This window comes from Bos mutus, chromosome 2 (assembly GCF_027580195.1).
Source record: "Bos mutus isolate GX-2022 chromosome 2, NWIPB_WYAK_1.1, whole genome shotgun sequence".
In the NCBI taxonomy this organism is placed as follows: Eukaryota; Metazoa; Chordata; class Mammalia; order Artiodactyla; family Bovidae; genus Bos; species Bos mutus.
The window spans coordinates 116,346,507-116,373,179 of NC_091618.1; the positions used below are offsets into that span (position 1 = coordinate 116,346,507).

General features: G+C 45.0%; 1 protein-coding gene across 5 annotated transcripts in view; it reads right to left on the reverse strand.

The window, feature by feature from the left end:
* Positions 1-26,336, reverse strand: part of NFE2L2 (NFE2 like bZIP transcription factor 2) — a 32,666-nt gene extending 6,330 nt beyond the window's left edge. The window contains exon 1 of one of the 5 annotated variants that reach the window (XM_070358855.1): positions 26,118-26,336. In XM_070358855.1, the coding sequence (XP_070214956.1) occupies positions 26,118-26,162 (45 nt within the window). In that variant the 5' untranslated portion in view covers positions 26,163-26,336. Of the gene's footprint in view, positions 1-4,157; positions 6,118-6,152; positions 6,267-24,948; positions 25,280-25,347; positions 25,601-26,117 lie in introns of those variants that run through there. The other 4 variants (XM_070358858.1, XM_005900802.3, XM_070358857.1 and 1 more) reach the window with 4 other exon arrangements.
* Positions 26,337-26,673: the final 337 nt, after the last annotated feature.

A 26,673-nucleotide genomic window follows, 5' to 3' on the forward strand; every position in this document is an offset into this window, starting at 1 on the left:
CAAAGAATTGTGTACTCATACAGTTTCAAATGAGCTTTATTTTCCTACCCTTCTCAAGAACGGGACATGGAAAGCGCATTGAACTCTTCAGAAGATTCACAACAGAGAAACCCCAATACTTGTCTCTGCACCTGGGGGCCACGGACCACATCCCTCCCTCACGTTCCTCAGCCTGCCTGGGCCTGCGGCTTCCTTGTTAAGAGATCCCAGGATAAAAACCAGTACCCGGTTTTGGCTTTCCCACAAAAGAGCACTGAAGAATTTATTTTGGAAATACCTCACAAATATGATGAGTCCAAAGTATCCCTAGAACCCAGAACTATGGGCAGGAGGAAAATTTCTAGTTTATTCTAAAACTATCAGTGGCAATCACACCAAGAGTTGATATAACTCTTCTTTCCCTTTCCCTGCTCTCCTCATCAGATGAGATGTCTTGAGTGGGTTCAGATAGTTAAGCTATAAATTATAACTATTCCATCCTACCCCTATAATACAGATTTTGGTGGATCAAATGAAACGTGGAGGAACTTTCTCTCTAAATGTATATGCAAGTACTGATATGCCTCCCAATGGGGATGGGTCCTTCTGCTTGCTATAAGTGACACCAAACTCCAGGCCAAAGGAGAAGAATGAAGTTGCAGCCCTCATCGGAGTGGAAGCCTTGAAACAACACTCGGTCTTGAAGCTACTTGGTTCCTTCTCAAAGAAGGTCGGAAACTGACCACTGGGCATGTGCAATGGGTGTTGTAAATAAATGTAAACAACACACACTTTTATGTAAACTTTCATGTACCCAAGTAACACCCTCTGAATTGCTACTCAACTTCTGATATGACTGCCCTTCAATGCACAGCTCCAAACCAATTCAGTGTTTTAAAACTCCCCATAACATAATTAGGCAAGGGCACCTTGATAGAGCCTTTATCAACAAACAGGAAACATAAAACACAAAATGTCATTTCATGACAACATCAAATTGCTCAATGCAGGCTGGGCAGCCTTCATGGAGATTACCACAGACCAAAACAGGTTTCAAAGTGTTCTCAGAGGTTTTGCTCTGTATTTTTTAAGTTTATATATTTATTCTTGCCATGAGAGCTCTCTAAAAGAAAACATCTGCTTGAAAAAAAAAAGCTGAGTTTTAACCACTATGAATTCCTAAAACAAGTGTTCTGATCAAATTCAGAATGCAGCAACAAAGGGTTGCTTGTCATAGCCTTGATATATCATACATTGTATTACTCAGATCTTCACCTGAGTTTCAGAAGAAGAAAATCCGTGGGCATTTGTTGTACGAAATATTCAAATATTTAAGAACAGCAGAAGTTTGTCCACGCACATCTAGTGCAGGGAGCCCCGCAGCCCCAGGACTGTAGTAAGCTGTCTTGAAGGAGCCCTGTGACTGGGCACGTGACTTACTCCACAAATGACCTCTCTCTCTGCAGAGCTCTCAGACTATCTAAGGGGAAATAGTTGGGATGGTTCCTGTAACAAACAAGAGCATGACAATGGACAGGGTGGAAGGAAAATGGCCAAGGAAGAATGAAACTGCTCTTGCACACTTCACCCTGAGGCACTGAGGAAGCACCGCTGCCCTGCAACAGGGCAGAGAAGAAAGGTCTGGGGAGGGAGGGGGAATGTATGGCTTTTCAACAGGCATCTCCTTAAGCTTCAGAGTTCCTGAGGGCAGTGCAGTACTGGGTATGAGCCTTCACGTGCCACACTTGGTGTCTGAATTATTGTTGCTGTTGTTCTTTCGTGACCCCTGAGTTATGTTGCTAGCTTGGCTTCAACAAAATAAGACAATGTATTAATACTAAGAAATGTTTGACAGTTCACATTAAATCGCCATCTGGCCCAGTGGAAATAGTCATAACTGGAAAATATATATATCATCGTTTGCCATCTGGGTAATCTGTTACTCGTTTCATGGGAAATCTGAAATTGGACTATTAACTTGGACCACTTTAAAACAAATATCTTTGTTCCAGGATAAACAAAGAAGAAAGCCCTTGAACACAGAATCCCAGAATAATGTCTTTTGCAAGCTAATTTTAGTGCTCTGAATAAACTAGCATTTTATCATGCTCAGATGATTCCCCCCAAATCAGAAAAGATAAAGCAAAGGAATTGTGAACTACTAAATTAAAGCAATTCAGTAAGCTAAGGCTTTAGAAAAGTATCTAAAATGAAATGGTTTCTATCACATACATTCACTTGTATAAATGAAACCAGTACCCCCAAGCCTTTCCCTCTCTCCCCTCTCCCATCCTCTCTTTTGTCCAGAGGATGAAGGGAAGGTGACGGGGGGTTTCCTTCTAAACATAAGTTTCTCTAATAAAGTGTTTTTAAAAAATTGCAAGGATAATTCTGTAAACAATAAAAAACTGATCCTCACTTCCAGTCACACGGTATAAGTGTTAAGACAATGTCCCAGGTGATTCCTTCTTAAAATGTATTTCGACTAAGAAAACAGTAAATCTTTTAAAAGTTTGTTCTCCTGATATTGATCTCTCCACCAAATATTAACAACTAGCATTCAGAGTCTAAATTACACCCAGTAATACTTTTCTTTCAGACATTTCAGTCTTTATATCATGCCCAGACAGTTATATTAACGTAAAAGTGAAATCCGGTTTAATATTTTTTTCCATAGAAGCTGCACAAATATTTCTGGGCAAAACCGGGTGGAACATGAATCACATCCTACCGTCCCTTAAGAACACAGGTCAAATCAACAGCTATGCTGCTGCTAAGTCGCTTCAGTCGTGTCCGACTCTGTGCGACCCCATAGACGGCAGCCCACCAGGCGCCCCCGTCCCTGGGATTCTCCAGGCAAGAACACTGGAGTGGGTTGCCATTTCCTTCTCCAATGCAGGAAAGTGAAAAGTGAGAGTGAAGTCGCTCAGTCATGTCTGACTCTTAGCGACCCCACGGACTGGACTGCAGCCTACCAGGCTCCTCCGTCCATGGGATTTTCCAGGCAAGAGTACTGGAGTGGGTTGCCGTTGCCTTCTCCTCAACAGCTATAGGAAGGTACAAAAGCAAGCGAGGGGACGCTCAAACCCTGAAGGACTGATTAAACAACATAAACGACCTCCTTGATTTATAAGTTCTACCCTGCAGCAGGGCTCCTTACCACTAAGGCAAAGTGATACCAAGCGGGTGTGTGTGTGAAATACATCTCGCTGATGACTGTTCTATTTCATAATATTTATCTGCCTATTTACTTCTCTCTCGCTTCATTACAAGAAGATACACAAGACAAGGTCAATAGTTCTCAGAATTCTAGAGAAAGCAGATGACTGGTTATTTATAGTCTGCCCACATTCAGGTACTTCTGATTCTACTGATCTGACTTGCATATTTCTGAACATATTGCTACAATAATTGTTAAGTAGGTGGTTAAAAACAAAGGTCAAAAAAAAAAAAACACATTTATACAGAATCATAGAATGTTACAGGTGGAAGAGGCCTTACAGACACTGAGGTCAAGTGTAAATGTCACTGGGTTAATTTCTGTGTAACTACAGCTCTATTTTAAACAATAACTGGCCTTGCAACCAGTTTATATGTCAGCAGAGACCCCTAATAGGCAATAATAGTTACCCCCAATCCAAGTTTTCCTTCTAAACTTACTAAGGATTATTTCCCCAGTCTTCAATAACTAGCAGTTTTTAACAGCATTAAAAAAAAAATCTCAAACACACCAAAACATGAATTATTCAATGACTTAAAATCCTAGATCACAAATTTGCTACTCCCTGGGTTGCAGACACATCCTCCTACCCTTGTGTCTTTCAGCTAGAAAATGGTCCCATTTCCTCACAGTCCAGCTTGTTACTGTGTACATTTTCATGTGCTGCTTCCTGCTCACACGTTTCTCAGCAGTGACTCAATCTGAGAAACATGATCCAGCCAGTTTACTGGAACTTTCATCTATTACACTTGTCTGTACACTGCAAAGCATGATGCAAAGATAAAGCGAAGCCTGAAAGTGAACAGAGTAAGAATTTGGACTGTTTATTTTCCTAAGAGGCATATATGTGTTTGGCCAAAAAGAAACCAGAAAGGACAGTTACTTTCCAAAACAGCAGGTGATCCCACTGCTACTGATTTCAAAAGTGAATCTGATTTTTCCATGGGAAATTTCATACCTGGATGCCAGCAGAGTTAATTTCTGCTCGTTTGTAGTATTTTTGCAGGACGCTGCTGTTGGGCCTCCGTAGAAGGCAATGGCACCCCACTCCAGTACTCTTGTCTGGAAAATCCCATGGGCAGAGGAGCCTGGTAGGCTGCAGTCCATGGGGTTGCCAAGAGTCGGACACGACTGAGCGACTTCACTTTCACTTTTCACTTTCATGCATTAGAGAAGGAAATGGCAGCCCACTCCAGTGTTCTTGCCTGGAGAATCCCAGGGATGGGGGAGCCTCGTGAGCTGCCGTCTATGGGGTCGCACAGAGTCGGACACGACTGAAGTGACTTAGCAGCAGCAGCAGCTGTTGGGCCTCAGATGGCTTATCCAAGGGTAAGTCACTATGTTGAGTGGCTTTGTTTGATAAGCAAATTTCAGGACCCATTTTTTTCACCTCCATTTTTGAACAAGCCATGAAGGTATTCAGCTCTGGATGGTGCACTCTACACATAAAAGTAACTTTGTGAATAGGTCTGTTATCACTACTAGAATGATTCTATAGGAAAACATACACACCCTTTCTTACCAACAGAACCTGCAGAAGCACTGGCTCTAACTCTCTAACTTCACTCAACACACGCTGACATTAACCGAATGTGAACTAACCAGGTCATCACCCACCTTGGGGTCAAACAGCCCTGCTTGCTCAGTCTCCTGCCCCTGCCCCCCGCCCCCATGAGGGAGGGCAGTGCCCCAGCATGCTTGAACCCCTGGAACTCTTAGCTACTCCTGCCACTTCTAAACCCCCTTAATAATCCTTCAACCTCTTTGGATTCTGCATTTGTAAACAAATTATTTATTTTAATCTTAAAGCTCCTTTTCAGGTTTAACTGCTTACAGGTAGCTTTAAAAGGTAAGAAGTGGGCCAGCGATTCAGGCCTCCTGTTTCTTGCTGCCAGCTCAAGACCTGCGTGCCTGTGGAAGGGACAGTGATGAATCTTAGATACGCATATACTGGAATGTACAGAGGCTATCTACAATACTTACCTTTTTTTGGTACATCCTGTTAAAACAACATTACAAAGGGCAGGGGGGGTCTGTTTAATTATTTTTTAGTGTTAACTTTATTCAGTATGAAATATTTCTCAAAATAAGCTACTAATGGCTAAAATGTCACTTTACCAGAATGGTGATAGTTATAATAAAGGTGGTAGTCAAGATTAATAAGATTAGCATACATAAATGGATCATTAATCCAGCAACCCATCGAATACAAACACACAGCTCACCTCTCAGGGACCTGGAACTATGCTAGGTGCTGGGGACACAGAGGTCAACAGAGGACAGTCTCTGATCTCAGTTTCGAGACGTGAGGAGAAAAGCATGTTGCGGCCAAGACAGCACAGAGGAAGCGTAACCAAACTGCAGAGACCTCACAGAGGAGCCACAAAGCTCACCGGCCACAGCACATGGACGTCCCACCCACTTAAGCAAGGGGTAAGCTGGGGTTTTCCAAACGTCTAGTCTGTATGAATACTGGAAATCAAAGGAGGTTTTGGAGGTGGAGAAGACAACCCATCTCCACTCACCCTGCCTTTCTGGTCTCCCCTCTTCATGGCAGCAATCCTGCCCCCACCCCCAGTTTCTCCCCAGAAGCTCAGATTCTTCAGCACAAGGAAAATTCTCAGAGACTTCCTCCTTGCATGTGGACCTTTCAGTCAGTATGACTCATCTCAGATGAGATGGGAATTACTGCTAATGCCACACTGTCACGGGACGTGGGGACTGGAGGGGCCCAGAGGACGCACACAGCCCCTTTCATTTTCAAACAGGGAAACTGGTCTAAAGGGTGAAATGACTGTCCCGAGATCAAAGGTCAAGGATTCCAAAACTACTATTCTAATTTAGTGGGTCTACTTTTCTAATTTAACATCTAATTTTATGACTCCTGCCCAGTTATTTGGCAGAGGGGAGGAAAACATACATTTTCACTTCGCTCTAATTTTTAAATTTGTACCTCTGGTCCCAGCTTGCCAGTCAGCAGATTCCTTGCAGCTTCTATCTCCACTGGTGTTTGCAAAACACTTCATGGTTTGCAGGAGTGGTCACAGCACAGCATGAGGGAGGTGGCTTATCTTCATCTATGGATGAGCACAATTAGGCTCTGGGTCTCCAGCATCCCTGCCCCAAGTTGGCAAGTGGCAGAGCCAGAACCCCAATCCAGATCTGATGTCCAGCCTGTGGGCAATTCCCACCACCGCAGGACAAAGGCTGCAAACTGCTTCATCCCCGTGCCCTCTGCCCGGTGGGATGCTAAGGCTGAAAGCCAGCTCACTGATGCTCAGACCCGCCAGTCCTGACAACTAGGCAAATCTAGTCAACTGCACAAGCAGAGGTTAGCATTTAAACCAATCTTCCCATAAAGCCAATATTCACCCCCAGTACTTTCTCTGTGTATCTTATCTGGGCTTTGTTACAATGGCCCAACTAAACTGCAGACTCCTTCAGGGCATGACAATGTCTTTTTTGATAGATGGCATCTGTATACAGGATACATTTAAAAGCTACAAAAGTAATCTCCCAGTTACCTTTGCCCAAGGCAACCATTGGCATCAGTTTTTTGTGTCCTTAGGAAGATACTCTATTAAATACACACCCACAGGCACATATTTCCCAGGTGGTGCTAGTGGTAAAGAATTTGCCCGCAATGAAGGAGACCTAGGTTCGATCCCTGGGTTGGGACGATCTCCTGGAGAAGGGGATGGCTACCCACTTCAGTATTCTTGCCTGGAGAACTCCATAGATAAAGGAGCCTGGTGGGCTACAGTCCATGGGTTGCAAAGAGTTGGACACGACTGAGGGACTGACACATTTCAGACACACAAGTAGGATATAATCATAACATTCCACACTTAATCTAATTAATCAGTCCCTCATTGGGCTTTTAAATTATTCCTAATCTTTTGCTAGGGCAAATGATGCTACAATGGCTATCTTTGTGCATAAATCATTTCAACAATGTGTAAGGATTACCTATGAGATACTCAGAACTGCTGATCAAGGAGTATATACATTTTAATTTATTATACAATGAGAAATGCCCATTTTCCCCACTCTTTTTCCCCAATCATGTGTCCTTCACACCTTGCAGCACATTGGCACATGGTACTCATCCAATAAATACATAGTAATTGTTGATATAAGGTCTCCTATATTAATTTCAGACTCATTTCAAAATCAGCCCTCTCAGTATTTTTAAATTAAGACCATAAAATTGAGACTAAAGAGAATGTACTGTACATAGTTGTCCAGCAAACATTTCTTTAATCACCAGTCTATGTCCAGCCAAGGGAACCTTGGTTGGTGCCTTTGGAGCTGGTAAAACAATCTGCAGGGGCAAGAAACATAAAGGCCACAGTACACACAGGTAGAGGTTAGGGAGTCCCGACAGGTGAAACAAGCAAAACTGGCAACCTCAGTCCTTCTACCAGACAAGGTCAATTCCCAAGAAAAAAACAAGTCAAATACAAATGGAACTACCATATGATCCAGCAATTCCACAGCTGGGTATACATCTGAAGGAAACAAAAACCATTCGAAATAATTTGAAAAGAAAGATATGCACCCGTGCCCACCACAGCATTGTTTACAACAGCCAAGACATGGAAGCAACTGATGGTCCACGAGGAGATGAATGGACGCAGAAGAGACGCTGTCAGTATACACAACGGAACACCACTCAGCCAAAAAACGAGAAAATCCTGCCATTTGCAACAACATGGATGGACCTGGAAGGTATTATGCTTGGTGAAATACGTCAAGTAGAGGAAGACAAATTCTGTTTTCACCTCTATATGAACTCGAAAAAAATAAAACATACAACTGAATATAACAAAACACAGATACAGGGAACAAACTAATGGTTTCCAGTGAAAAGAGGGTTGGAAAGGAGGGGCAAGAAGGGGAAGAGGAGTAAGAGGTACAAACTACGAGTGGTGTAAAGTAAATAAGATACAAAGACGCCATGCACAGCACCAGCAGTACCAGCAATATTCTGCAATAACTTTAAGTGGAGTATCAGCTGTAAAAGAGAATGCAAGTCCAAGCAGGCTGACTATATCTACTAGCTCTTTGAAGGCCAGGAAAAGGTATTCTGTCTAGGGAAGTGTCTAAGTTGGCTATTAAATTACACTGAACACACAAGTAACTAAGAAGAGAAGACAGTGATCTTGCGGAACATAGACCAAACACCAAGTTTATAAATGAATATCCCAAAGTCCAGAGATACTAAATGGGTAGCTGACACTAGGTCCCATCTGACTGAGCTGAACCCAGGAAGGGTCATCTGGTCAACTCACAGAAATTAGATTTCAAACTAGACTTTCCAATTGCAATTTCTAGTCCTTAAATTTCTGAAATGCTAGGAATTACTTTGAAAACAGAGGTGTACACAACTGTTGTGTGGCATTTGATCCTGCAACCAAATAGAACCCTGGCCTACAGAACCTTGTCATCTGACCAAAGTTTGCCCTGCATTTTTCTGCAGAGAACTTTCCTTTCCCTACTCCTAATCTCTAAATCCTCCATCGTATCTAAAAACTATGCCCATACTCAACACAATAGGACTAAAGGGCTTCCAGTTCTAACCCTGACTTCAGGCAGAGCATCTCTGCTACCAAGAGCAAGAAGTGCTTTAAATTAACGTGGAAGCCTGAGAAGTCCCAAATCATGGGGTCAAGGCCATGGGCCCACTGAATACACATTCCAAACTTGACTGACTCGTCCAAGCGCTCACCAAGACCAAGGGTGACCCCAGAAATAGTTCTACATCTTCTTGGAGAAAGGAAGCCCTTCAAGACAGCTCTTCCATGTGTAATGCTTTCAGAGCACAAACCACTTTCACTTGCATGACCGTGTCAATTAATCCTCACACTACTCTGTGTGAAGATTAGCGAGATGAAGAAATAGGTTCAGAAGGGTTAAATACCAAAGGTCATCTGACTTGTCAACTGCGTCTATAGCGGAAGCAGCCCTCTCAAAACCGGATGGACAGACCTATAAATTAAATCACCATTTAGTGACTCATGCCTCCCTTTCCTCCTCGGTTCCTCAAAAGAGACAAAAATTCTGGTTTGCTCTCAGGCTGTTCATTTTAGTTGTTGGTGGCTTCTTCCTTAAGTCAGTTTTACCAATAAGCAAACAATACCATAAAACGGGCCTAAATTTTTACCAATGATCTCAGGCTACTTACCTAAATAATGAACACATGAAGTCAAGCTCTCAGTCTTTTTCTCAAGGACAAAAGCTGTGAGTCTGGTTTAAAATCTCTCGTTTTGGGAAAAGAACTCCTTAAATGAAAATATGAAAGCCAGATGTATGGAGTTTTCCAAAGTGCGTGCTTGCACAAAGTGTGGGAATTATTTGTACCTTATTACTACTATTCCCCATGGATGTATCATTATACTGCCCAACAAAAATGTATGTGTCAAAGATGGAATCGATCATCCTGTCCACGGGAGATACAATACAAAAATTCTCTCATTGCCTAAAATAATTGCTTTTAAACTCCTTCTATCTGGAACTGGTGGAAGTTCTTTGCAGCTCTGACGCCCATCATGCTTCCAACGCCAAGGAAGCCCAGGACGCAAAGCAACAGGCTGTAAAGCACATTAGGCTCCACACCCATCCACGGTCAAGGCGTGCCGTGCTACGGTAACTGTGAACCTCAGTTTCTCCATCTGCAGAAGGACAGGGTTGGGTTAGGTGAGTCCAAAGAGTCCTTCACCTAAACACCTCTGATTCCATGAAGTCAAAAATATAAGCCTGGAACCTACTTTTGAACTTTAGAACAAGCTAATTTCAGCAACTTGTAATAGATGCTCTAAGGCAGTACTTTCCAGTATACATCTAATGCAAGCCATACGTGTGATTTAAACAATTTTAGAGAAAAGGGAAAGTGTTAGTCACTCAGTCACGTCGGACTCTGCGACCCTGTGGCCTAGAGCTCCTGAGGTGCCTCTGTCCATGAAATTCTCCAGGCAAGAATACTGGAGTGGGTTACCATTCCCTTCTCCAGGGGATCTTCCCAACCCAGGATCAAACCCAGGTTTCCTAAACTGCAGGAGGATTCTTTACTGTTTGAGTCACCAGGGAAGCCCAATATGATTTTAGTAGCCTTACAAAAAATGAAAAAAGTTAATTTGATTTAAACAATATTATTTATTTCACCCAATATATCAAAACATCATTTTACTTTGTAACCAAAAAATGTAAATTATTAATGAGCAGTGACAAAGCACTCAATGAACATAACAAAGATCAAATGACAGGATCCCATGAAATGTGGTCCCACCAAAATAGTTTTATTCAACAGAAAAATATCTTATCCTACTTCTATTTAAAATTTTAAATCATAATTCATTAAAATTAAAAAATGCACACCCTCAGTTACACGAGTCCCATTTCAAGTGCTCAAAAGTGACCAGTAGCAAGTGGCACCTACGGGGCAGGCCCTCCACATTTCTTAGGGCAAATTCTAATGAGCCAGACTCCTCTGTACTGCAGATTATTTTCTGAGAATACAATGGGAACAGTAACCCTTCCAAAGGATGCTAGGTAGTATTTATATTGCTAACCATTGTTTGCAAAAAGCTACTTCAACGATCTGAGACAGCAAATCTGTGAGTTACTAACAGAGCTCATAATACTACATGGATCACCTTGAGATTAAAGAGCAACGTTATGGTCCAGAGGCCACATGATTACCAGATTACTGCAAAGGTCATCCGGAAGAATAGGTAGAAATGAGGGGTTTGTTGCCTTGTAAAAGAGGGGGAAAAAAGGAATTAGTTTTTTAAGTTCCCTTTCCCAGAGAGCAAAGAAGATAATAGAGACCAGTGGGCAGGCCTGCTCATCTCTAGTTTTGTTTGAACTGCTCCTAACTCTACATGTCTGTAACTAAGCTTGCTTTCCCTCCCCCTAACTTTGCAGGAGCTACACTTCCGCACCTATTTTCCTTTGACTCTATATGCTAAATACATCCTGCATCTGGTGTTTACCCTTGGAACACCCTTCCCCTAGCAGTTACGTATCAGAAAGAAGGCAGAGCCACTGAACTGCCAGACTCAATTACTGGGTTACTGACGCCAGCCTGACCATTTGACAAGTCATACACCTTTGTTACTCATCACCGACTCCTGACTGCGAGCCCTCATCTTATACAAGGCCCTGGACTCCTCACGGAGAGGGCACAGTTCTTGGGGCATGAACCTACTGTGTGCCCCTCTCTGCTGGCTGAGAATTAAAGCCACCTTTCCATTTCCTCTGAACTCTCTCTCCGTACTTTTTAATCGGCTTTAGTGGACAAAGAAAGCCAAGATTTTGGCCAGCAACACTATCTGTTCCAGCCAAGGATATGAATTAGTCCTGAGTTTGGAAATTCCATTTCAACTGCTTCCAATGTACACATTTGAACATGCACAAAACCCACTGTTGTTGTCAACGGCCAGGCAGTAATTTGGGCCTCTTAAAAAGGAAATGATAATTAGTACATATGTCCCATTTCATTCTCTTAAAATCAGTACAGGAGTCTTTAACTTTAAATCTTTACAGTTAACTTGCTAAATAAATACGTAAGGACATCGGTGACCTAGTGAGCCTTCACATTAGGATTTGAGAAGGAAAGATCACAGTGTCAGTATAATAAAGCTAGGCAAAGGCAAGTGTGACACAATCCAATAACAGTAAGTGCATTTATCGTGCACTTTCTATGTGTTCGGTACTTTCCAAGCACTCATCTCCATGAGCTCACTTGTACTCAAACCAATTGGCAAGGAAGGTGGTATTATTATCATCTCCTTTTGGGGCAAGGAAACTGAAGCATGGAGAGGTTAAGTGAACTTGCCTGAAGACCCACCTCTAAGAACTCATCACAGCGAGATCCACCCCCGTTTGTGCTACAGGATCACTCACAGAACAGAGGCCCTTACTCAGCATACCCAAGGCCTCTTCAAGGAGGCCGCACACAGCCATTGTGCCGGGCCGAACTGTACGGGGAGCTCTAAGAAAACCCAGACTAACACCTGTCCTCACAGAACTTTTCCATGTGGGGAAAAGGTACGTGAGTGCCCCTTAAAAATACAGGGGACATGTCAGGGGTGAAGCAGTAATGCTCCCAGTACAGTCAACTGCTGCTGCACGGGTCAAGTGAACACGGGCGGGGCTCAGCCGCTCAGTGGAGTCAGATTGAGACCCTTTATACTGTAGCCCACCAGGCTCCTGTCCATGGGATGCGATTTCCCAGGCGAGAATACTGGAGTGGGTTTTCATTTTCTCCTCCAGGGGATCTTCCCGACCCAGGGATTGAACCCATGTCTCCTGCTTGGCAGGCGGTTTCTTTACCTGCTGAACCATCAGGGAAGCCCAAATGAACCTAAGAAGCATGTAATTTTGAGGCTTCTGGGTCTAATCACTATATGAAAAATAGAAGGTGAGCTCCAAACTTATTTACATATCACAAATAAGCTTTTATTTACGATAAAAAGTATCATAAAAAAGATTACAAATCACATAGCAACAACGAAAGGCAGTAGGTGCAGAAGTTTTCAGCCATGTTATCTCCCTCATGGGAAGGTGTTTCCCTTTACCATTTCACCTTTTTAAAGAGTTACTTGGCAGCAGTTACTACAAAAGATGTATTTTAATCTTTGAAGACTAAAAGATGGGTTGGGGCTGGGAAGAGGGCAAGGCCACAGGGGTCGGCTCAGTTCACAGCTGGGTTTTGTTGTTCAGTTGCCAAGTTGTGTCTGACTCTTTGTGACCCTCTGGTCTATAGCCTGCCAGGCTCCTCTGTCAGTGGGATTTTCCAGGCAAGAATACTGGAGTGTGTTGCCACGCCCTCTTCCAGGGGATCTTCCTGATCCAGGGATCAAACCCCAGCCTCCTGGATTACAGTGGGATTCTTTACCACTGAGCCACCAGGAAGCCCCACAGCTGGGTTTAACCTTCCACTTCTGCACTCCTACCCACCAACTCTTTCTGTTTGTAAAACTTGCCTTTGGACACTGCTCCATTTCTAGGCTCAGAACCCCAGGGTAAGAAGTTCTACAACCTGCGATGAAGTTCACAGAGATGGCTTATCAGTCCACATAAGCAGGACATCCGACGGACAGGCTAGAGGGCCCCACCGAGGAGACAGGGCAGCGTGTGCCCCTCTGTGTCCCAGGGCACGCGTAAGGCCTTGCCACGGACTGGTCTTCTGTCTCTGCAACAATCAGGCCCTGACGCGAGACCAGGACAAGCCATAGGGGAATGAGACGCTTACAGCAAAGAATGACAAGGGGCGTGGATTCAGGGAGGGATATTTTTTTCAAGTTGGGCCAAGGAAATCTCAGATCCCATACACTCAAACATCCCCGATGAAGGTGTACACTTTTGATAACAATCCTCAGAGCTGCCGTGTGTATCCTGTGTGCCAGATCTCACGCCCAGGTCAAGTCTTACTTAATTCTACACTGTACATAGGTTCGTCCACATGTAATGATGATGAAACTGAGGCAATCCCACTGTACTATCGCTCAAGCTCTCTGGACCCTGGTTCTCTCCCTACAAATCAGGGATAAGGCTCCGTACCTCACAGGGTGGAGTAAGGAGTCCACAGGACAAAATTAGTATGTGAAAGCACACAGCACCTGGCTGGTGGTGGAATAGCCCCAGAAACTGCAGCTGCCTTCGCCAACATTGCAAGATGCCCACCTCTCTTAGCTCAGGGGGGCACAGAAGCAAAGCCCATGGAAAAGAAAAGACAGGATATTGTCTGTGTTTTCATTCTTGGGTGAATACTGCTAATCCCTAGGGCTGGAAGGCAAGGATGACGCTCTTCCCTCTCAATGAAGATGGTGAGAGCAAGTGGATCGTGGGAAAGGGCAAGAAGAGAGAAACTCCCCTCTGTGTCACCAGGGAAGAAAACAATCCATCCTAAAGGCGACCCGGCAACTTCTGACTCCTTCCTCTCCTTTCATCAGGGGAGTGATGGATACGTTGGCGATGAGTTTCTGTTAAAACCCAGGAACTGCAGGGTGTGCACCCTTGAGCACAGATGGTTCCATGATGGAGCTAATGTTAAGAGAAAACTCTACTCCCTCCTTTAAAATGGGGGGGGGGGTTAACAAATTTCTCCTTTAAAGGCTAACAAAGGAGGCACAAACTGGAGTATTAATTACAGATCCTTAGTACTGGGCTGACGCCAAGGCATCAGCATTTCTCCACCCCTAACCTGCCCCAGCAGAGGCCATAATAAACTCCCTGTCCACATCCAGCTCATGTGTCTTACCCTTTCCAAAGCCTCCGGTGATTTCCAGATGCCTCATATACATTTGAAACACCACACTTGGGCACCGAAGGCCCCCTCCAGCCCGTTCACCTTTGTAGCCCTACTGCCCAACACACTGACGCAGGCCGGCTCACGCCTGCACGCTTCCCCGGGCTTCCAACTGCAGTTTGAACCAAAACAAATCTTACCGGCTAAAAAAAAGAACAAAAAACAAACTAGATATACCGCTACCTCCTCCAGGATGTTCTCTCTGAGCATCTCAGTTGGAAGCGACATTTTCTCCTCTGTCCTTTCATCTACCACAGATTAAAAACACCAAGTTCCGAGAGGGCAGTAACAGACATGGTCTCACATTTGCTGAGCAACTACTATTAAATAAGCCCCGGGCATAGTGCCAGCCACCAGTTACAAAAATGACTGTGACACAATCCCTACCCTACAGGAGGTCATACCTGAATCAGGAGAGATTGAGATTAATTTATAACTCATTAAGTACTGAAACATCCCCTGCCCTAAAGTCCAGGTGTACAAAGAACAAAGGGACTGATTAATGAGGAGGAGGGGCAGTTTGGGAAGCAAATGTCCTCCAAGGAGGACAATATATTTGCTGCATTATCTTGGAAGATTACAACAACTTCATGCCCTGAAAGTTCCCTAGGGCGTGTTACCACCTAATAAATATTTGTGGAATGAGTAAGTTAGAGTTAGGCTTAGAATTCAGCATTTTCATTGTGTATCTAAGGTGTCTGGGGTTAAAGAATTACTTAACAAAGGTTTCATATTTAACATCTCTATGACCACAGCTACTAGTCGCAGAAAAATCAACTTCAAATTATTCTTTGGGTACTTGATTAAAAACAAAAATATTATGCCTCAAGAATCTGAAAAACACATTCCTTTAAGTTAACAATAAAACTGATTTTGAGAGAACAGATACAAAAGTATTCTCCAATATGCATTAAGGAATTTTCTAACTTGGATAATATAACAATTAATTCAATATAAATGTAGATTAAGTGTATTTTCTTAGAGGACACTAAGCTGTTTTCCCTCAAGCTGATGGTCAGGAAAAGGATAAGAAAGTGGGCAACCCTGCCTCCTTCCCTATTCTAGACTTTGTTTCTAAACCATCAGTCTATCACCACAATAGCTCAACCTCTTCAGCTGTTCTATAGCTTCCTTTACTATCTTCCCAAACTACTTCAGAAAGTACTGGGCAGAAAAGACAGTCAAGACCCAGAGAGATGGCATATGACCTTTAATGTCACCTTGAAATTTTTAAAAACGTTTAGCTTATCTTTTAGGACCAGTCCCCTGCAGCCATGGGCTGGAGAAAGGGTAAATAGCAGTGGTAACCATCAATGGCTCAAATAAAACTGTTCTGTTTTAAAGGAGCTGGTACAGACACTGAGTAAATCAAATATACTTGGTCCCTCTGGTTTCTAGAACTTTCATCACTTTCTGCATTCTCTCTAACCCCTTCCAGCTCAGAAAAGGAGTTGTGAACAGCCTGCCATCTGAGGAGGCAGTGGGCCTCCCTGCAAAGAACAAGGAATATCCTGAGGTTTCCTGAGAACAAACTAATCAATCTTTGTTAAGCAGCCCCTCATGCTTTAGCACCTAACAAAACACCCAGAATCATGAGACACGGGAGGAAAGAAAGAAAGGAGGGACGGCAGTGATTACACTTGCTAAATCCCTGTCCTGCCAGACAGAGTAGCATGGCCTTGGACAAGTTCCCTTACCTCTCTGAATAGGTTTCCTTGTCTGTAAAAAAGGGGTTAATAGCCGCCATCGACACAGATTTATCGTCAAGACCAGGTAAGAGAGACCGTGACCAGGCCCTAGTACAGTACTAACAGCTGTTCAGTAAACGTTCATTTTTTTTCTCCTTTTCTTCCTCCTGAAATTGCCAGTTGCCTATATTCCGATGTCTTCAAACATCTAAAGGCGGGTTCTCTTGACGTTGCAAGTGCATTGTCACTTGAAGGGTGAAAGACTGTCCCCGAGTCTCCATTATCATCCTGGCCAGCACCCACACCGTCACTGCAGCTTGGAGGCACAACGTGTGGTTATCAAGTGAACTCTGGAAGCCCCAGCACAGGGCAAGCGCCACGCCCTGCGGGCCAGAGTCCCACGGGGCAGAGGAAAGGGGACCACATCCACCCACACCTCTCTGGGGAGAAAAGGCTTCATTTATCCCGAGCAAAGCAAGAGATGCGAGGTTCCCTCTGCTCTTAGATACTTTCCCTCTTTTCTGAACCTCCTCCCCCCAAGTTCAAGACCCAGAGGCCCAAGTCTTTCAGCAACACCAAAAACTTGTATATATAATCAATCCTGCCGTGGCATCTTGGAGGCACCTCGTGGCGGGAGGGGCACAGAAACAGCAATGGTGGGATGCTTGTCGAGTCTGGGAACTCCCCGACTGGAGCCTCCATCTGTGTGCTCTTAAGAGGAGTTCCTAACATTCCATTTTTTTGAGTGGCTCTGTGGTCACACGTGGTGCGCTCCACTCACCAGAAGGAATACACAGCACAAATGCGCTGTGGAAGTCAGAATACAGAAGGCACTGCGGTCTATGGGATGCCCATGCCACTTGCCCCTAAGCAGGTATGACAAGTGCCCCAAAGGCAAAGCACTAGATGATTTGGAGAGAAGTCCAAGGACTTTGATGGCAAAGAATGTTCCCATCCTGGCTCCAGTTCTTACCAGCTATGTGATTGCTTTGGTCATTTGCCTAATGGCAACCCACTCCAGTATTCTTGCCTGGAGAATTCCATGGACAGAAGAGCCTGCTGGGCTACGATCCATGGGGTCACAAAGAGTAGGACATGACTGACCGACTAACACTTTCCGGATCCCTTCCCCATCCCGCCCCTGCTCCGTCCCCGGGCTCCCTTCCCAGCTACAATCCACCAAGACTCTGGGAGAGGGAGAGAGGCTGAGGATGGGAGGCAGAGCCCCTCTCTCCGTGGTCCCAGCTCCTTGAATTCCGCCTGTTCTCTCTGCCCCTCCAGCCCCAGGACTGGCAGGTGGCTTCCTGAGGCTGGCTGGCTGGTTTCTCGGCTCACCTATATAATTAATTTCTTATATAAAATCCTTCTGCTTGAAATACTTGTGCTTTCTAGTTCTTAAACCAAGCTTTGGACTGCTGCTTAGCATCTCCAAAGAATTTTCTCAGTAACAACAAACCTACCTCAACAGGGTGGTTTAAAGAACTAAAGACAGTGAGCGTAAACAGCACAAGTAAATACCCCAAATGCTTCCCCTTTTCTCACGTGAGGGACCCAAGCACGAGGTGCACACTGAGGAGCAAATCAAAGAGCTACCGAAGAGACCAAAGAGGCGTATCCCTCCTGGGTTCATTACAAGGAATCTTTTAAACCAATTTTCCTCCCAACCTCTCCCCTTTACTTCCAGAACTTTTTTTCCAAGTGAAAAGTAACCTGGAATCCCCACTGCCCTAAGGATCCTCCCAAACATGCAGCCTGGTAAAGAAGTTTCTAGCACATGGTGAACCTTTGTCTCTGCAGGAAAAGAAAGAACCTGATCCCACAGTTTGGTTCTTACTCTCGGCCTGGTCTCAGCTTGGGAGCCAAAGGAGGAAGAACACAGGAGCTGGGGGTGGGAGAGGAGCCCGGCTAGCACGAAATTCACTGCCCCGGCTCTTGTCCTCTGGAGTTGGTTTCTCAATGGACATTTTAATCATGTCTCACTGAGAAGCCCCAAGAACAAAATGATGTCTTCAAAAACTGACAGTTTTTCCTAGTGCAAGAAAAAAAATGACAGTTTTCATTTTTGGTGGTTTTCATTACCAGGATTGTAATGATTAAAATAATTTTGGGAGGGCTAGGTCAAAAACATTCAGGGTTCTTCAATACTCTCTAGCCACAGTAGCAAGACTCCCTTGCTCTAGGACTGTAAAACCAAGCAGCAAAACGCTCATGTTCTTAAGCTGACCCTCCGACACTGGGACACACCTCTTCCTATTCTGTTCACAGGAGGCCACAGAACCGGATCTACCCTTGCTCCCTGCAGTTCTGCAGGAATTCTGCAATCCAGAATTCCCTGGGGATAGGCTGGGCTCTGCCTCCAGGGGTGATACTACAATTCTGTGCTGAAGCCGAGCAGACAAAAGGCCGGCAAATCTGAAGTAAAGCAAACGTCTATACTGTTTATCAGCAGGCCGCTCCATACACGCTCAACAGTGCCCGTGCCTCCCACACAAACACGAGGGTGGGGTGGCACTACCCGCCCCGGACATCGGCTCTGTCCTGCAAAGGGCGGAAAGGGCATTTAATAGGAAGGATCACTCACTGAAATACAAGTCTGCACTGCATACAGCCTGCGTGTTAATACCAAAATTCTTCTGTTTTAAGGTATCAATACTTTAAACACATATGTATATCATTCAGCACAAAATAAATGAAAGAATAGTACTGCTTTTTAAATCTTAAAGCAATAATAGGAGGGACATATTAAAAGAATTTCAAACTACTGATGACTAGAGTTAGAAAAGCAGACAGCTCTCAAAGGAAGACTAAATGTACCCCTCCAGTGGGTGATGGCCCGGGAAAGACTGGATCTGGGCCGCACAAAAGAGGAGCCTAAAGACTGAAAGAAATGGGTGCCGGCTTGGAGCACCCACTCCCTGCTGGGCCTGTTCCCACGCTGCCTCAAGGCAGGGCTGAGACAGTTCCAGAAGGTCCTGAACCATACCCTCCAGTGTGATGCACAACACACACACACACACAAACTCCCAAACAATTCAGAAGTTAGCCCTGGTTTCCAAATGTGTAAACCAGAAACCACCCAGGTAAGTACAAATGGTAGCCACGGGGGTCAGAATATAAAGTTGACTTTACGAAGCATATACAGAGAATCAAAAAGCTGAGTTGCTAAAAGTGGCCTTGTAGATTGCAGTTTTTGTTTTTAAATATTTATTGGGCCACGCTGGGTCTTAGTTCTGAAACAGAGAAATCTTCTAGCTGTAGCACGCAGGTTCTTAGTTGTGGCAGGTGAGCTCTAGCTCCCTGACCGAGGACTAAGCCCAGGCCCCCTGCACTGGGAGCTTGGAGCCTTTGCCTCTGGACTGCCAGGGGAGTCCCAGATCGAAGGTTTTGTTTTTTACTGGAGGAAGATAAGGAGGCCCAGGGATGCAGAGCTTGGAGCTTCGTGGGGGGAGGCAGTATCGCACCCCAGCTTCCAGGCTCTCCATCCTCCCCAGTGCCTCACACTGGTCCTCACTGCCTTCTCTACATGACTCCCAAATAATCTACACTGCAGGTTATCAGTCACCACACTCCTGACCAAACAGAGGAATTCTACTAAAATCATCACCCAAATCTCCATGAGGGATTACAGAGCGCAAGTTATATTTACTGAATTTCAAACATTCACCAGGTGCCTTAAACACAGTTCTCAGATGTAGGTTATTAATCTCAAGGCTGTGAAGGTCAGTGATCAAACATAAAAACACTTCCTTTCATGAATTAAGCAACATCCTAACCAGATTTTCTAAATCCCTACAGACATACCTTCCACGGGTACCAAGCACCGTGCCAACTCCTCCAGAACACTGGTTCTCAATCTACTTGCATGATGGAATTCCTTCAGAGGTTTGAAAAAGATACTGATGCTCCACCCACAGAGATTTTAATTTAACGAGACATGTGGCCTGGGCATCAGTATTTGAAATATGGGTGGCGACTCTAACATAAAGCACATTTTAAGAACCACTGCTATCAGGAGCAAATATATATATCAAGTAGAAACAACCCAAATGGCCATGAACTGAGGAGGGGACAAATAATATGTAGTGTATCCATATAATGGAATAGTATTCAGCAATAAAATGTACAAAGTCCTGATATATGATACAATATGGTCAAACTATGTAAACATGTTAAGTTAAAGAAGCCAGCCACACAGAACCACCCAGGCTATGATTCCATTTATATGAAATATCCAGGAGACAAATCCATAGAGATAAGAGTATAATGAGTGGTTACTAGGAACTAAGAGAGCTGAAGGGAAATGGAGGGTGGCTGCTAATGGGTCTGGGGTTTCTCCCTGGAGTGATGAAAATGTTCTAAAACTGACTGTGCTGATGACGGTACACTCTGAATACACTCGGTCACCTAACTGCCCACTTTAAATGGGTGGGCTGTATGGGGCTTACATCTCCTAAATCTATTTAAAGAACAGACAAAATAAATTCTCTGCCCAGCTCTCAAGGAACTTATAATCGAACTGTTAAGAACAGATACATGTATAAGACAGGTATCGGAGATTTAAAAAAGTGATTGAGAACTGCCTAATGCAGAAAATAAACTCTTAAGTTTGGAAGAAGGCTTCAAAGCCAAAATCATCTGACAGTTTTCTTTTCTTACCCAATTATTCTTCTCTGATTTGAAGAAAAGCAACGGAGAGGCTGGATCTCATCAGTATGCTGTCGATGTCACAGGGCTGGGAGTCTCAATTATCCAAGTTTGTGAGAAAAAGAATGACTGATTAACGCTGCCAGGGCATTTTTTTTAATCCTTCAGGATACAGGCTGTTGGGAATTCCCTGGTGGCCCAAGTGGTTAGGATTCGGGGCTTTCGCTGCTGGCCTGGGTTCAATCTCTGGTCAGGGAAGATCCCCGCAAGCCATCCAGAGCTCCGAAACACCCAAACGACAATAACAACAGCAAAAGCAAAATACAGGCTGCTGATGAATGATAGTGACTTTCAATAATCAACAAGGTCTTTGAAGGATGGATTTGGTACTCTAAGTATCTCTTATGTCCTGGCTTTGTCTTCACTTCTACCGCAGTTTGGGCCAAATAAACTTAGATGCTCACGTGCAAAGAAAGATTGTATAAGGCTCTGAAGGTGTTATATGCCAGGACATATGCCAGGAAGCTCAGCCTGGTGCTCTGTGATGACCTAGGGGTGAGATGGGAGGGAGGTCCCAGAGGGAGGGGACATACGTATACTTATAGCCGCTTCGCACTGTTGTTCAGCAGAAACTAACACAATACTGTAAGGCGATTATACTCCAATTTTTAAAAAAGTGCTTCCAATCCTCAATGTTCCTAAAATTCTTTATAATAATAGTTAAAAAGTGTTTACTGTGGCAGGGGCTGACACAGAGAAAACCCCAACTTTAGGCAAGATAGGATTTTGTTTAGCAATCTTGCTTTGTCTTGGCGAGCAAAGTTAGTATAAGAACACTTGTATTTTTCTAATACTTTTTGGGAATGTTATACACTTGAATGTATTTTTTGCTCTCATTTCCAGAAAACATACCATTATCAATGAAAGATGCCTTGGTCTGTATCTTAGAGCCCTTTTAATAAATGTTTGTTAGAGCATATTTAAAAGCAGCTGGTAATTACATTTTTAAAACTCACAGATATCTTATTATCAGAATATAAACTCTATTCTCCATTCTACAGTAAACTTAAACATATAGCCATTGGTGAAGGAAGCTGGTTGAATATCGCCTTTAGTACATTTATCCTCCTACACCCTGCTATCTGGGCTTCCCCAGTGGCTCAGTGGTAAAGAATGTGCCTGCCATGCAAGAGACAGGGGTTCGATCCCTGACTCAAGAAGATCCCCTGGAGAAGGAAATGGCAACCCAGTTCAGTATTCTTGCCTGGGAAATCCCATGGAGAGAGGACTCCGCGGGGCTACAGTCCATGGGGTCGCAAAGTCGGACACAACTTAGCAACTAAAGAACGACAACCCTGCTGTGCAACAACAGAGTCCAGCAAACTTTCAGAAGTGGCTGGGCCAGGCTTTTAAATGTGCTGGGAGTTGTCAGATTAATTTTTAGGCAAATTATCCACGGAATCCTAAAAACCCTGCAGTATCCTTAACAAAGACAAACAAAACAATAATAATTCTGAGAACAATCTGTTTAAAGATAAGGACTAAGAAATATTTAATTTTGAAATGTACTAGTCACAAAACCCCAAGAAGGCTTCAATTTGAGCCCTTATGCCTGCTTCAATTCAGAAATGCCGAAACAGGAGATGAGTGTTTAATTTGAACCAACAGGTTTCCACTAGTTGTGTTCAACTCAAATTCTCCCCATTCTCTCCACTTTCCTTCAACCAGGATTAACCCTGTCTGTCCCACTCTTCACCATATTCACTACCAAACATCTTCATTACCAAACTTATTTTTGACCACTATTTCCAGATAAAAAGAGCCAATGGAACAGGAGAATGTACCAACTAACAAGGCAAATAAAATTAAAGTCACCAGGAGCTAAGAGATTTGAAAAACAGTCCCTGAAAAATGTAAGGCAGAATCTCAGATACTGCTGAAATATCAGAAATTTTAAAAACTATTATTAAATTAAGAAATGGTCCTGCCTCTCTAAATCAAACCCCGGTAGGCCTCTTAGTCTTCCTTAAAAGTTTCCCATGCGATAGGTCCAATGACTGGTTGTATTTACTTTCACTGTATTCAAGGTTGACCTCACCCCTCACAAACAGTTATTAAATTTCTTGGTAACTGGAAAAGGTGCAAAGATTACTTTTTAAAATTCCTACCTGTCCTTCTTGTAGTTTTTCTCGATTTGTCCATTTTTTCAAGCGTAAGAGTTTCCTTCTGTTTAAAGTTAACTAGTCTTGGTCCACTTCGGAAGTGGAGTCCTTCTACCAGGGTTTGAATCCCACCTCTGCCACTCAATAGTTGAGTCACTTTAAGCAGGACCCAGGCCCCTGGCTGCTTTATGCCTCTTTCCTCACCTAGAAACTGGAGACAGTATTTCCTACAGGGTGACTGTGAAATTATACATGTGAAGCAATTATCATACTGCCTGGCACACAAGTGTCCAATAACTCATCTACGATTATCTTAGTGCCAAACTCCTCCTGAATCTGAGAATTTGCACTGACGCGTTAACCCCAGATGAAGGAAAAATCAAAGAAGAAATACTATTTACACAAAACCCCCTTTAAATGTGTTCCACCAGTAGAGAGGAAATTCCCAGGGGGAAAATAAGTGCTTCTAGCCCACAGAGGCTTTTTTTTTCTCATGCAGCTCTGTAAGTATAATTCGTCCTGAATAAAAATAAAGACAAATAATGTATTTGGCTTTCAATTCTTCCCGGTTATCCTAAAGAAAGTCAGATTTTGGGGTTTCCCCTCCCAGCACTGTTTATAAAAACCCAAGTTGACAAGAAAGAGTCCAAAATGACCCAAGCTACTTTTAATGCAGAAAGACTCAGTTACATTTTTATCCTCCTACGATCTTTCACAATCTCTCAAGAGGTTTTTTCCCAAATATCTAAAAAGTCAAGTTGTTCTTTGCTCAACCTTCTGGAGATGAGAGGGATGCCCTATTTTTCTTTAAAAGTTACCTTATCTAGTCCAAGATCAACTTCATTCCTCATATGCAAAAATACTTTCTCCAAGACAGCTTTGAAAAGGGTAATTGATGATTCCTTCCAGAAGCTAATGGAAATTCAGAATGTAAAACTCTACTGCTCTTCATCAACACCTCCTCTGCACAAAGGGGGGAGGGAGAACTTTCACCCCTGTACCACCTCGCACCTGGTGTTTCTTTGACAAAAGGTTAGAATCCACTTATGACTCTGTCCAAATCTTCCTGGACTACAAAGATGTAATATGAATCTTAGTTACAGACATGACATTAACTCTTTTATTCCATTTTCTTTTATAGTCTTCACATATGCAAGCTGAGGTCTGATTACAAAGGGTGGAAAGGGAGTTACCTTAACAAACATAACTGGAAAGTTCACATTTAAAAGAAAGAACAGTAAAGATGTTTTACCCACCTTTGCATACAGAATGTTAAATTATATAGTTAAGAAAGAAATAAAACTTCAGTAATATAACACTCTAGGCTACATTCCTGAATCTAGGAAAACTAAAGTCTATTAGCATCATATATCCTTTGGTCATTCAGATTATTAAAGAAATGGCTATAGGGATTGAACAGCAGCTAAATCGGAAAGCACAATTTACTTCTTCATATCGTGGGGAGGAAGGAATACAATCTTATTCATTACTGGGGGAAAGTTCAAGACAAACAGCTTCAAGGGGAAAAAAGGCACAATCAGTACATTGTCAATAACTCAAAACCTTACTTCAGGATTAGTCTAAAGCTTGATGTTTAAGAGCTTAAATATATTTACCGTTCCTATTAGGTTACACATTTCCTTGAACTAAATATTTTTCCAAAGAACGCATTCACACACACAAATTGGAAATTATCTACTCCTTTAAAAAGTCCCTACAAAATATATACAGAAACTTGTTTCCACATTTGCGACATTTACAGAACTTGTTAGCAAAGCTTTATGAGACACAGCTGTCCCACCCTCTGCCCTCTCAAAAGAAGTAACATACTAGGAAAGCAACTGAGGCAAAGCACGCAAAAGAGAAACAATGTATGAAAGCACAAAATTTAGTAACAGCCTAAAAACAACAGAAATGCTAATCTACACTCGAAATTCTTACCCTTGACAGCAGAGAACAGAATATCCTGCCTTAAACATTTTGGAATTGTAATTCCGAAACGCTAAATCCAAAGACAAAGCCGCCCTGGGGAAAATAACAATTGCGCAACAGATCAACAGCTCCAACTTGTCCCTTGGCCTCGGCGCGGCAAGGTTTGCACGCTACAAAGCAGGAAAGGGCCCACTGAGGGCCGCCGTGACAGCCAACCGGCCACTGTCACGGCGCCGGGACCACGCTCGCGGCGTGCGCCATCGGGAGACACAGCGCCGGGATCGAGAAGCCGCGGGGAGCTGTGGGGAGGAGGGGAGCGAAGCCGCGTCAGACTTCAGAGTCCACCGCCCCGCCCGCCCTTGCCGGGGTATTGCTAGGGGCCGACTCAAGAGTTCTACGAGCCCGAACCTTTCCCTCCGGGCGAGGCAGCGCGCAGGGCAGGGTTCGATCGCCGTACGTCGGGGAAACCGAGTGCGCTGGGCGCTTGGTGACCTCCGCCTGCCCCCACCCTGGGAGCTGGGCATTTTCGCCAAGTGACCTAAGGGCGATCGCAAGGCTGGACTGATTGATCACTCTGCCTAGGAGAACCCTCAGCAGGGTAACAGCGCCGCGGCTCGCGCCCTCGGAGGTCTTGGGCAGAGGGGCAGCGGCAGAGGAGGGGTTCCAGGTCCCAGCCCGGAGACCTCAGTTCCCCCGAGAGCGGCCCCGTGACTAGGCACATTTTTGCCGGCTCCGAGGCGGGGGAGCGGCGCAGCCCCGGAAGGGCCGGGCCGCGCCGGCTCAGACCGCCAGCGTCCGCCCTCTCCTACCCGGTTGCCTCCCGGCCGCTCAAACTCGGAAAGGGGGCCGGCCGCGGCTCCAGCGTCTCGGCTCCGGCGATCCGGGACGCGGTTAGAGACGCCCTTCGCCCCCACGCGCGCTGGCGTAGCCCCCCAACCCTATCGCCCTCGGGGGCTGCGGGGGCGTTGTCAGTCACACCATTCGGCCGCGCCCCCCATACCCCTCGCCACCCTTGGGGTAGCCACTCCCCTCCCCCGGCCCCAGCTCAAGCGCGGCGGCTCTGGTGCGCGCGCGGCCGCTGCAGTCCGAGCTCCGGCCACAGACGGGGAAAGAGGCCGATGCGGCTGTCCCTCCCGGGCCGCGGCTCCCTCGCGCCCCTGCTCCCGTCCTGGCACCACCTGCTGGGACGGCAGTCCCGGCGGCGGCAGCTCCAAGTCCATCATGCTGAGCTGAGGACGGTGCTTTGAGGCTCCCCGACGACGGCCCTGTTCCGGCTGCCGAGGCTTGGAGCGGACACGGCGGTACTGGTGGCGGCGGCGGCGGCGGCTCCTGGGGGATCCTAGGAACTCGCTTCTCCCTGACTTGGCCGGAGTCGCCGACCGGGCTCTTGCCCCGCTCCGCCTCCCGCCCCCCGAGGGCGGGGCAAGAGCCCAGGCCCTTCCTTCCCCAGCCGGCCTAGCGGGCCGAGCTTCCGAAAATCCCCCACCCTCGCCGGGGCTGACGCAAGAAGCTGGCCGTCCTGGGGCGGGAAAGAGTTGCGGGCGGGGGTCTCAGGGGCGGCTGCGGGCTGGCAGAGTGCCTGGAGGAGGGCCCCCGTAGCTCCCCGGGCTCCACTCTCAGTTTGCCCTTCCGGCGAATGCAGCCATCGCTCCCCGCCCGCGGGATTAGGAGTTGTTTGCCGAAGGTCGCTGGGGTTCGGGTGCTTTGAAACAGTTTAAACAGTTGAAACAAACA